The following is a 12,286-nucleotide window of genomic DNA, read 5'->3' on the forward strand; positions in this document are numbered from 1 at the left end:
CCATCAAACCAATTATACTATTATGCATAGATCAGTAAGAACTCTAAATTTTGACGAACACGGACATTAATTGTAGAAGGGAGTAATTACGACAAAATAGTTTCGTTTAATATCGCATTTGTACTGCATTTAATTAGCAGATATTAATACCTAGGATACGCAATTATACCGGTACTTCTATAGCAGATTTCGTACATTAGTCTGGCTATATGTAAACGCTCTAATTACTATATGATACAGATTGACTTATTGTGTTATATTGCTATAATATTATACGAATAGTACTGATAACTGGGATATGTATGAACCGAATTACGCTAGCAACAGTAATACTTAAAGTAAGATCAAGTGGTGGTCGAATCTAGTTATTAGTCACGTTATAGTTTATCTTGCATCACCACACTTATACACGCACGATGATCTCATGTACAAGATTAATAACAAAGGAGGAAAAACTAAATTCTCTTGCAACTGCTCCTTACTTTGCTGAGTTATCGAGTCTAATAAATATATCCATTTTCGACATTATAGACTTATATAATTAATGTACCTGATAACTAACAATTACAAAATTATTATCAATGGTTTTCATTCACTATAACCTGCAGGTAATATATTGGCAAGAGAATAAAAATTAATTATCTATGAATTAGGGTATTTTCATATATTTTTTAAATCTGTTATCACAGTAAATTATCACTCACATCGCATCAGTGTGTTAGTGCCTGCGTCACATTGTCAGTGGTATTTAATTGAAAGAGTCCCTGACTCGACATTGGTGTTCAGCAACCCTTGAGGGTATTTCTAGATGTATATCCATTAGTTTAAAGCGATTTCATAGAGCTGTATTACAAATGAACTTTCTTATCTGTTATTTTACACCCTAAAAATATAAGCGATTTCAGATATATTATAATTTTCAATGCTTCGCGCTCTACAGTATACACTATCTCCAATAAAGAAATTTGATTGCAGAACCGTTTCTTACGACATGGACGTATACCATACTAAAAAAACTAGCCGATTTTATATCGTAATTGGGGATGATAATTAGACTAAGAAATAAATTTTCAAATTAGCAATTTCGCTTTAATTTTCAGTAGTGCATATGCATATAATAGATATCAGCGAAATCCGATGAAATTCAAATTTTCAATGTGGGCTCTTACAAACATTTCACTTCAAATCTAAAACAGCTAAATTACTTCTATGCTCATTAGCAAGAATCGTGAGAAATTATATTAATCAAATTCTGTCTCAATTCAACTATAATTTATTATCACCTACTATCTGGTATGTTCGACTAATGAGACCGGGGGCATCAATTACCATATAAAACCAAAATTTTCTGGTATTTCATTAATACAGTATTTGATTGTAAATTCAGAAGTGTATCATTATTAATGCCCTACAATTTCTGAGTAATTTGAATAGCAAGCACCGTGCAAAAGGTATTTTCCGACTTTCAATTAAATTTTATAAATGCTGCTGGCATGACTTGTCACACATCTTTTATCACATTACTATTCGGTCTATAATAGGAGAGTATCTTATTTCCATATATGCAGTTAATGCATTTACGAAAATTAATGGTGATCATAATTAAATAAATTCCTTAATTTAATAATACTTTATTATGGCTACTCGTAAATTTCTAACTTTGCTCATAGATATCGACTACGCGTTATGAATTAATCCACCATTCTATTACTAATTTGATTCTCGTCACGACAACACTATTTGGAGGGCATTGGCCAATATTATAGGCTATAAGTTGTGCAATAGGGAATTAGGCAGTACCTGAAAGGCTACAATTAAGGTTAGAATTAAAATTAACGATTCTTTGCTTCATGTAGGTTTAAGTGCGAATACCTGTAACATTTTACTCAATTCACTACCAACATAGTAGACTATACTTTATACTAGATAGAGATAAATGCGTAGCTACTGTAGTACAATTAATCAATTTATTCTAATTGATTTTCGTCGAGCAAGCGAACCGCAAGGTATGGGTTGGGAATAATAATTTAGTTATAACTACCATGCATATGGTACAGTATCTACGCGCATTTAGTAGTTGTAAGCATAAAGCCAAAGTAGAAGATAGAAGGCTAGATAGAATCAGGGAAAGATTGCGATACTGTTATCATTAAACGTGATTCTCTATAAAAGGTCAAAATCAAATTACTTTAACAGGGGGAGGGTATTGTTCAGTGGAAGTTTTAACGGGTTGCCATGATCGAAAGAATCAAAGTGGTAAAACTACTACAGTAAGCATATACTATCTATACCACTGCTAAAAGATGTAATGAATTATAAACAAGTATTTACGTAACTGCAGTGTGGTATATCAATGACGTTTTGCCTGGAAGCGCTACTACTGGGAACTGCTATCTGTGTCCAATAGCGTGCATTAATTATAAGTCTTTTACTTCTAGGATTGATCTATACGTACAAGGGAGTAATTCTCCTCTACAGAAAGTAACAATTCTTATTGCATAAATTTATTTATTTCTTTGATCGCTCTATAATACTGAGTACAATCCACTATACTCTCATCAAAGTGCCGATATGATTATATAATAATAATTTATTAGGGAAAATTAAATGAAGTTCATTAATTTTTCCTAATTATAATTATTTTTATCAAAGAGGTGAAGATCTATGGAATAAAGAAAGAGCTGTTCCTATTTAGAGTGCATTATGGCACAGAACTACAATGTGATGAAATTCCTATTTTCGTTTTGTCGGCATGGTAGCTGCTTTTCTAGTGTGCAGTCACTTGGTGATGTTACGCCACTATGTGGAGTGTAGTAAGGAACAGTACAGTGTAGTGTACCAGTAGTGGACAAAATACCCAGCTCAAGGTGAAGTACTGTACTATATACTGTACACTGTAAAATACAGTACAGTGTACAGTACAGTACTCACAGTGCACAGTACAACATTGTACTGTAGATTTTTGTTACAGTCTCTCGTAGCAACTATTATTTTGTCCACAATGCAGTTGTTAAAGGACTTACAGTATGCTCAGCACAGTGTGGCCGTAATATGTACAGTACTGTACTGTACTGTACTGTACGTACTGGACAGTAAACGTACAGTACACTGCCTGATAAGGTTTCCCCAGTGGCAACTGTAAACCCTGTGTTAAGAAATGATCTTCAGGCGCTTCAAACACAAAATCATCCAATCTATACAGTATAAAACCGAATTTTACTAAAAAGCCCTTGTTCAATTTTATTGATCTCCCTCTGGTGCTCAGTGGTTGCGAATAACTTACAACATAGAACATTCTCTTGGGTGTTTATTAATTTGTATTACGCATATTATTCCCCCCCAAAAGTAAAATGGCAGACCTAGAGGCTGTACTGGCCGATGTGTCGTACTTAATGGCCATGGAAAAAAGTAAATCGACGCCTTCAGCAAGAGTGAGCAAGAAGATCCTTCTTCCTCATCCAAGGTTGGTAGAGAATGTACAGTGTACGCTGTAATAGATATATTCAACCGACGTGTATTTCAGTAACGATGCAATTACACAGTATCGATGGCACCTTACTAATGACTGTATTAACTAATCTTTCAATGCTGATCGTCGCTTTGCGATGTTAACTATAATTGACTAATTTCATCGTTGAACCTTCAAATCGGCCTCTTCAGTGTACTGTACAGTACTGTAGATACAGTAATATCATCTTTCCCGGTATACTGCATATAATTCTTATACACTACACGTAGCGTATAATCAGTTAATCGCTAGAATATAATACCTTAAGTTACCGTAAGACTGATTGTTCCTTTCTATGCATTTTTGTGAACACAATTATTGTATAGTATAATTTATAACAGTGATTCAGCTTGTCTGTTCTACGTGTATCACTATCTCTAAGTTATTGTAGTCTTGCTAGAAGATAACTAAGATCAAGTAAAATTATCTGTAGCTTACGCGTCTACGCCAATCAATAAAATTCCTTATACTGCTCTACACGTAGATTGCCAACGTCCTGTTGTTTACGATACTTGTCTCAAGTTTATTAAGGCAGTGAATACATATTACTATGACGGCTAATTTTACAGGGAATACTCAGTAGTACTGTCATCTATCGTACAAACTTATTTTAGTGTACTAACAGCCCTCTCACTCAGTGGTCGCTATTTTTGTTCTTCATTTCTTTTGGATGAGGATAAACATTAAAACTAAAAATTACATCTTATTCGACCAAGTCCTAAAAATACGCTTAAGTACTTAGCAGGGACCGTACAAGTATACCGTGCTGCAGTGTTCTTCATGCACTAGTAGTATACAGTACAGTAACCAATGACTGTAGTCCATGCAGAAGGACTAGTTTAGTGAATATGCAAATATGCAATCATCAGTATTAGGTATCCTAAAAGGATACTTTTCTATTCTTAAATTGCACGATATTTACGTTGTTAAACATTAACCTACACAATTAATAACTATTAAGTTAAGATCAAAACCGTCTATAGACATGTATAATTGTACTAAATATGCTGCAATTGCAGACTTTGAATCTTCTAGTACTGTACTGTATGCAATATTGTACATAGAGTACAGTACTAATGACATTGGCGTAAGTCGTTTCTCAATTTCTGTGCACTGTACTCATGTAAAGTACTGTATAATGAATGTGTCGATGTAGCACATATATGTAAGACTGGTATACTGTATATGTTTTATATATACTGTAATTATCTTACAAGTGTACATCACTGCTTCATTTTAAATTATTCTGGATATAGCGCTGATTTCACTTGCACTCACATTCAGTAGAGATAGGTCAGTGCAGTTAGATAGTCCGCAAAAAGTTTTTGACAATCGATAGAAGTACTGTACGATATGGTACTTGCTTTTTTTGTCGAGTATTTGAAAAGCATAGACTACTAATAGTACTGGATAAAGTGATCCAGAATTTTGTTGTAGGACTGATTGAAGCTGGTAGTCTCGTACATGACAGGTTAAATTAGGACTGACACAGAAGACAATCTTAGCAACTATGTTGCTGCTATATAGAACGTCAACACTGTAAGATCCTATTCTGCCTTAGCTAATAAATTTACTATGGCATGTATGCTACGGATGTTTGTCAAGACAACTGAGTCTTAGTCCTAACCGGTTAATAACAGAGGGCCTAACAATCATAATTCTTTTTTATGGTGTTGGCGCACTAAGACTCGACGTTGGTAACGCAATGTTTACCATCTGATACACGGCTGATTTTGTTTGCAGTGAAAGCTCAAAAGCTTGAAGTGCTGTCACTGCCGTACAGTACAGTACCTTGATTGTGAAGGTTTTTATTTTGACTTCTACTGTGTATAACATACTGTACAGTGTACAGTACAGTATGGACAGTATGGTTGCTGAAGCAGAAATGAAGTTGGTGGGTGAAGACGGTTACCGTCTAGTACTCAATGTCATACATACTGTAGGTAAAAGAAATCTCTATGCACTGCGACTGTACTATACCATGCATCGACTACTAGACATTCATTGTTCAGTAACTTAAATGCACCTGGTAGTAGTCCTTGACTTTACAGTTATGACAGTATGTCATCTTCTCTATATGGATATAAACTCCCAATCGTAATAGATCCTAAAAAAAATGGAGTTCAATGTAAATTCAGATTAGTAATTGAAGAACACCTCAAATAGAATCTGCAACTTCAGATCAATCTTTCAGTAATACAGTGTACTGTATAATCAAATGCGAAGATACAGTACTGTACTGTACACCACAGACTAGATGACAGACTTGTACCGTACGTACAGTACAATGATCTGCTTTCTTCGATATGTTTCAATAGTAAAAACTAGAAGTAAAACGCTCCAAAAAGACCAATCGCTATGAAGCTTCCTATACACATAGGTCTCTTATTGTAGAAAGCTACCCACTAATCGCGGATATAGAATCTCCAAGTCAAGCACTATCCGTACATATTAATTAAGAAGCATGCGTTTGCGATCCATTTTGTACAAATGCAAACATTGTAATATCGAGGGATCACGTCGCACAGTGTACAGTTGTGCTGTACAGTATCTTGTACTATGCTGGACAGTACTGTACTATACTATACTGTAGGCTCTTTAAACTGGAAATTAAGGTTTTCTTCTAGAAGTCCATCACTTCGATAATGCGAGATACGTTGACAGAAGACTATAATACTGTACAGTAGTCAGAAAGGATATTTTCCCTCAAGCTATACAGTACAAATATATTTTATCATTTCACCAGTATTTGAAGAGAAAATATTGAAATATGTGTATTCAACGGTACAACGTTAGGTTCTCACAGCACGTTATGACAGATTGCTGGCTGGTAATTAAGCACTGCTCTCAGTAAATGGATCTACAGTATATTGAATAGTAGCATTATCCCGTTATAGTTGTGCTATATGAACTAAGCTTCATGGCATAATTATATTCACCTCTTGCATTCTGTACTGTATATGAATAAAACTAATGTTAAGACTTAGTACCACCAAAGATATTGTACAAATATGAGGAACTTGATAATTTGTTTCGCTGACAATAAAAAATGTCTCTGCTCAATACAGAGCTTGTTCATGAAATTCATCACATGCACCATGCAATAAAACTGAATGTACTGAATTGTACTCTCATATCACGGACTGCAGTTAAGTAGTTAATAAATGAAACGGCTAGGGTCTGTTATAAATTAGGGTATTACTACTAAAGGTAGTGAAGTCATCTCGTTCTAAGAGTGAATATAGAATCGAAATATCGATTCTAAAAGATAGCGTGCTCGTGAATTGAAAACTCTAACATCTATTCCTACTCTGATTTTATTTTCGCTGCAAATTTATACGCACATGTATTGTAGAAATAACCCAAGTATTCGCTTCAAATTATAAATGATAGCTATTTTAGCTTTGAGGTATCTAGAATCCCTACTCCTGTTTATGGCAAATATACACTATTCATGTAACATCACTCTAAGTTGCTATGATTGTACAATGTACATGCATACTGAAATGCCTTGATGAGTAGTTAATAGACCATTATTCGTACAGTTACATCTACTGTACACGTATGTATGCGTACTGGATATTTTTATCTTCAGCAAGTCATTTTATGGGATTTTAAATTAATGTGTACTTTTTGTAAAAGTGTCTTCATTCTATATGATTTTAAACTAATAGGTACTTATTTTAAAATATGTCTTTAATTACATTTAGAAAAGATTTAAGGTGCAAACTTTACATCATTAAGTTTACGTTGCATTTAATAATGATTTAACTGTCTTTTTATATATATATATAAATATGGATGTACATTATATATACAAGTCAGTCTTCTCTTGGTTTCTAATTTTTCTTGACATTTTCTGTGAATCTTTTAGTGTCCACAATCTGATGCATAAACATTTAACAGGAAATGGTGAAAATACCTTTGATAAGATATTCGATCAGAAACTCGGTTAGTATGCACTATACTACAGTATTAACAGTCGTCTCTACTGTATGTAGCTGTATTGTACAAAAATGTGTAAAATAGACATCGTGCACAATCTTTGCGCTACGCTATTAGTGATGCTTAATTTACGACATCTGCTTTACACACCCGTCAACCTCTATCAAGTTAAAGGAATCTTGCAATAAATTATATACGTAGTATTGTCAAAATTTCCTTTTGCAAAAAAATTATCATTCTAAAATCATATCACTATATACGAGTATACGCTGTGTAAAAATATGCCTCTAGCAGGCTCAATTTTTCGAGAGTTATTCAGGTGTTTTATAATAAGTTATTAATAATAACATATATGCTATTGCAGATTCTTAATATGGCATGCTTAATTGATATCTAAATTATTTATCTTTTCCATTATTTTATAGGCTACTTGCTATTTAAAGATTTCTGTGAAAATCACATCAATGAACCCGTGCCACAATTGCACTTCTATGAGGAGGTAACCATGTTAATAAAAACATGTTGGAAATACCTTTTGTAATTCTTATACATTATTAGATTATGGAAGCAAAGCAGCTTTACATAATGATGCTACAACACATGATATATCACAAAGTCTTGGGCTATGATACTGTCATGTAACATTGTTGAATAACAAGCCAGTAGTTGCTTTATCTAACTTATTAATATGAATCTCTGCCAGTATTCAATGATAATGCTCTGTGCAATCTGAAAGCTTCGATGCTAAACTTTGTGTAATTATTCGAGAATGTGATTTGATACCAGAGTTTATCGTTATCAAAGCGTAAATGCCCAATTTTTGCATAAATTGCATGGAAATCCCATTATTCGCTGATCACACGGAATACGAAAATTATGTTAGTTTTATATTATGACAAGCACTATATCATTGAATTTGAGAAGTTTCTGGCATAAGTTACTTTCAATGATGATGAAATTTGTTGTTTAATTTATATATACAGTATGATCGTTATTTTTTATACCGTATATGTAATTCTTTGTTAAAGATCCTATTTTGCAGTTAGTGGCTCTACGAAATTCTTTTATTTATGTATATGTTGTTATTAGATTTTAGAGTATCAAAAATTAGATGATAAAGTGGACCGAATAAAGAAAGGACGTGAAATTTTCGATAATCATATCATGAAAGAATTACTGACTTGCTCTCATGTAAGATGTTATACGCTAGACTTGATCGTAGTCACTTAGTTAATGCCAGCAAATTTAACTTAACGATATCTTTTATTTTTCTTTACCTCAGACCTTCAGTAAAGCAGCAACAGAACATGTGAGAAGCAATTTGTCAACTAATAACGTTCCGGTCAATTTATTTGAGGTAAGTATTATAGTTATAATTATACGGTCGTCTGGCCAGTGTCTAGAATAAAAGATCTGATATTTAATTATTTTGTTGTCAATAATAAGATTTATTTAAAATAGAATTTATAACGATATATATAGTCTTAAATATTAATATTCAATGCGCTTGTATATTACAGCCGTATATAGAGGAAATACGAGACAGCTTACGTGGTCACGTGTTTAATCAGTTTGTAAAATGGTAATTGATCTGTTTACTTATTGGGATTACTAAATTAATTATCATACTTATCATCAACGTGTTTTCTAAATCGTGAATTTCTACTTTTTAACACTACTACCGATAATTATAGTGACAGATATGTTAGATTTTGTCAATGGAAAAATCTTGAATTAAACATTCAGGTATAACTTGTGATTGCAAATCGTTTTGAATTTTTTCAGTTAATAACTGATGACTTTAATTGCAGTTGACAATGAACGATTTTAGCGTTCATCGAATTATTGGTCGTGGTGGATTTGGCGAAGTATATGGTTGTCGTAAAGCTGACACAGGCAAAATGTGCGTTAAGATGCTACTTTTAATTGTTAAACCAACACATAAATGAATTATGCAATGATTATGCTATCTTTGACCAAATAAAGGTATGCAATGAAATGTTTGGATAAGAAACGAATCAAATTGAAGCAAGGCGAAGCTTTAGCCTTAAATGAACGTGTTATGCTCTCTATGGTAATCGTTTACCGTTATTGATGCTGGTATTTTTTTAATTGGAGTCATTAACGGTATAACTGACGATTATTAATATGTCTCAAATACATAGGTAAATTGTCCATTTATTGTCTGTATGAGCTATGCTTTTCAAACACCGGACAAGTTATGTTTTATCCTCGATCTGATGAACGGTAATTTGATAAGTGTCTGTTCTGCTTTTACTCTAGTCTATGAATTGTATGTTACCCTTGTATTAGAATATCGCTCACCGTAATGTGTATAATTGCTATAACTACGAATTGCTCATGTTCTTTTTAGGTGGAGATTTGCACTATCATCTGACTCAGCATGGTGTCTTTTCAGAGGCGGATGTAAGGACAAATTTCACGTTATAAGAGTCTCTTCTAAGTAAAATTTTCTGACGTATATAATATTACTTTTAGATGAAGTTCTTTGCTAGTGAAATTATACTTGGCTTAGAGCATTTGCACAACAAATTTATTGTTTACAGAGATTTGAAGGTAATTTTCATAGTAATATTTTACTGACCTTAGCAAGCCTTTAAATACTACATTTCACTACTTTGATATATATATAGCCAGCTAACATACTCCTTGATGAAGCTGGTCACGTTAGGATATCTGATCTTGGTCTAGCATGTGATTTCAGTAAGAAAAAGCCCCATGCTAGCGTGTACGTATATGAACAGTTTAATACTTAAAATGGTACTGTGCGTTGGATCATTGGTGAAATTATTATTAATAAATAATTACAGAGGTACGCATGGTTATATGGCTCCGGAGGTATTACAGAAAGGAGTTGCATATGATTCAAGTGCTGACTGGTTTTCACTTGGTTGTATGTTGTATAAATTACTTAGAGGGTACGAAAATCGCTATTATCTATTTGTAGTATTTGGGCATTTGAAATTCTTATGACAACAAATTTATTCAACCCTTAGACATAGTCCCTTTAGACAAAATAAGACTAAAGATAAGCATGCTATTGATCAGATGACGTTGACTGGGGTAAGTGATGGGCGCTGCTTAATTTATGATAGATTAGATGAGTGCCTAGTTGCTAGCTGTAAATGGTAATGAAGATAAACCGTCACATTTGATTACGCATTTCTTAATAGGATGTAGATTTTCCTGATACCTGGACACCAGAGTGCAAAGATATTCTCCGCCGGTTACTTCTAAAAGACGTCGGCGAACGTGTTGGTTGTTGCGGAGGGTCGTGAGCGTTGACCTTAAACTCATACAATATATTGCACATGCAACATGCTTTTTTGTTATGAAAATTTATACTAGCAACTATACTGAAATTTGACTATGATATGCTGCTTTCAATAGTGCTACTGAGGTGAAAAACCATCCTTTCTTTCGTGAAACCGATTGGGATTTGGTAGGATTGCAGAAGGTATAACTATCTATGTGTTGTAAATTTTTTGTTGAAGTGATTTAAAATTTACTAATGTGATCAATAATACTCGGGCAATATGAACATAGTATCCACCGCCTTTAATACCTCCGAAGGGAGAAGTTAATGCCGCTGATGCTTTCGATATTGGATCTTTTGATGATGAAGATACCAAAGGCATTAAGGTCCGTTTACGTATGGCTGCACTTTCTGAAAGATTAAAACATTTTTTGAGCCTGTTTTCCTACTTGTATTATTTATAGTAATACTTGTTATTTAGTATTTATTTCTTATATTGAATAGCTAACTGAAGCCGACCAAGAACTTTATAAGAACTTTCCTCTGGTCGTGTCTGATCGATGGCAGGCTGAAATAGCTGGTAACAAAAATTGATTATTTATTAGTTCTATAACAGTGTCATATTTTTGGAAATCTGATAACTTCCAATGATTAATGAAATTATTTTCTTTTATCTCAGAAACTGTCTTTAACATAGTGAATTCAGACGCCGATAAAATGGAATCAAAGAGAACAAATAAACAATGGGAGCAAGGTGCTTTCAATATAATTGGCTAAAAATTCCTACACTAGCCATAAAAATAGATAGCACGCTAACCTATTTCTTCATATAAAAACTGTAGAAATTATGACATTAGAAGAAAACAGTGATGTAGTTGTTCATGGGTTTTTATACAAACTTGGTGGTCCTTTTCTGTCGCAATGGCAAAAACGCTATTTCCATTTATTTCCGAATCGTTTAGAATGGAAACAAGATCAACAAGTAGGACTAACGGCTACATATAGAAATTGTGATATTACCTTAATATTAACGCGATTCATTTTTTGGTGTATATACTTATAGATATCATCAAAAACACTTTTAGTTTTTGAACGAGTAACTGATATTGAAGAGACTCTAATTAAAGGGTATAAATGTATCAAGATAAATGTAAAAAATGGACGGGATTACATTTTAAGGGCCGAAGTAAGCGCATTCGATATTATTGCCGTATTAGTTTACGATTATAGAAATTTGTACAGAACTTCATAAAGTAACCCTGATTAGTATAAATTAAAAAGCTGGCCATATCGATAATTACTGTTTGTTATGATTGCAGACTGAAACTGAATATATAGAATGGTTGAAATGTTTCAAAGGTTGTTTTGAAGAAACACAGAGGATGCTTAAACGCGGAATGAAAAGAATATAGATCGTTACTATTATATATATTACTAGGAATATGAAAGCCAATACGACACTTCGGTTATGGTTTAACTACAGATGGTTCACTGAGGGTTGGGTTTAATTATGGAAAGTAATGTAGCAGCAGTTAAAAGATTTTATTATAATCGAT

General features: G+C 33.3%; 1 protein-coding gene across 1 annotated transcript; it reads left to right on the plus strand.

Moving 5' to 3' along the window:
* Positions 1-3,350: 3,350 nt before the first annotated feature.
* On the plus strand, positions 3,351-11,982 carry TRIADDRAFT_59012 (uncharacterized protein; the record flags this gene model as incomplete). The annotated part of the gene is made up of 22 exons (XM_002114932.1): positions 3,351-3,463; positions 7,383-7,459; positions 7,879-7,952; positions 8,543-8,644; positions 8,736-8,810; positions 8,974-9,035; positions 9,148-9,199; positions 9,265-9,356; positions 9,440-9,527; positions 9,619-9,700; positions 9,828-9,880; positions 9,953-10,030; positions 10,108-10,202; positions 10,285-10,392; positions 10,471-10,537; positions 10,648-10,748; positions 10,865-10,931; positions 11,021-11,116; positions 11,235-11,310; positions 11,410-11,484; positions 11,573-11,712; positions 11,794-11,982. The coding sequence occupies 22 exons, from the start codon at positions 3,351-3,353 to the stop codon at positions 11,980-11,982; spliced, it is 1,962 nt and encodes a 653-aa protein (XP_002114968.1).
* Between the last annotated feature and the right edge of the window lie 304 nt (positions 11,983-12,286).

The sequence above is a fragment of the Trichoplax adhaerens genome, genomic scaffold (assembly GCF_000150275.1).
Source record: "Trichoplax adhaerens TRIADscaffold_9 genomic scaffold, whole genome shotgun sequence".
In the NCBI taxonomy this organism is placed as follows: Eukaryota; Metazoa; Placozoa; class Uniplacotomia; order Trichoplacea; family Trichoplacidae; genus Trichoplax; species Trichoplax adhaerens.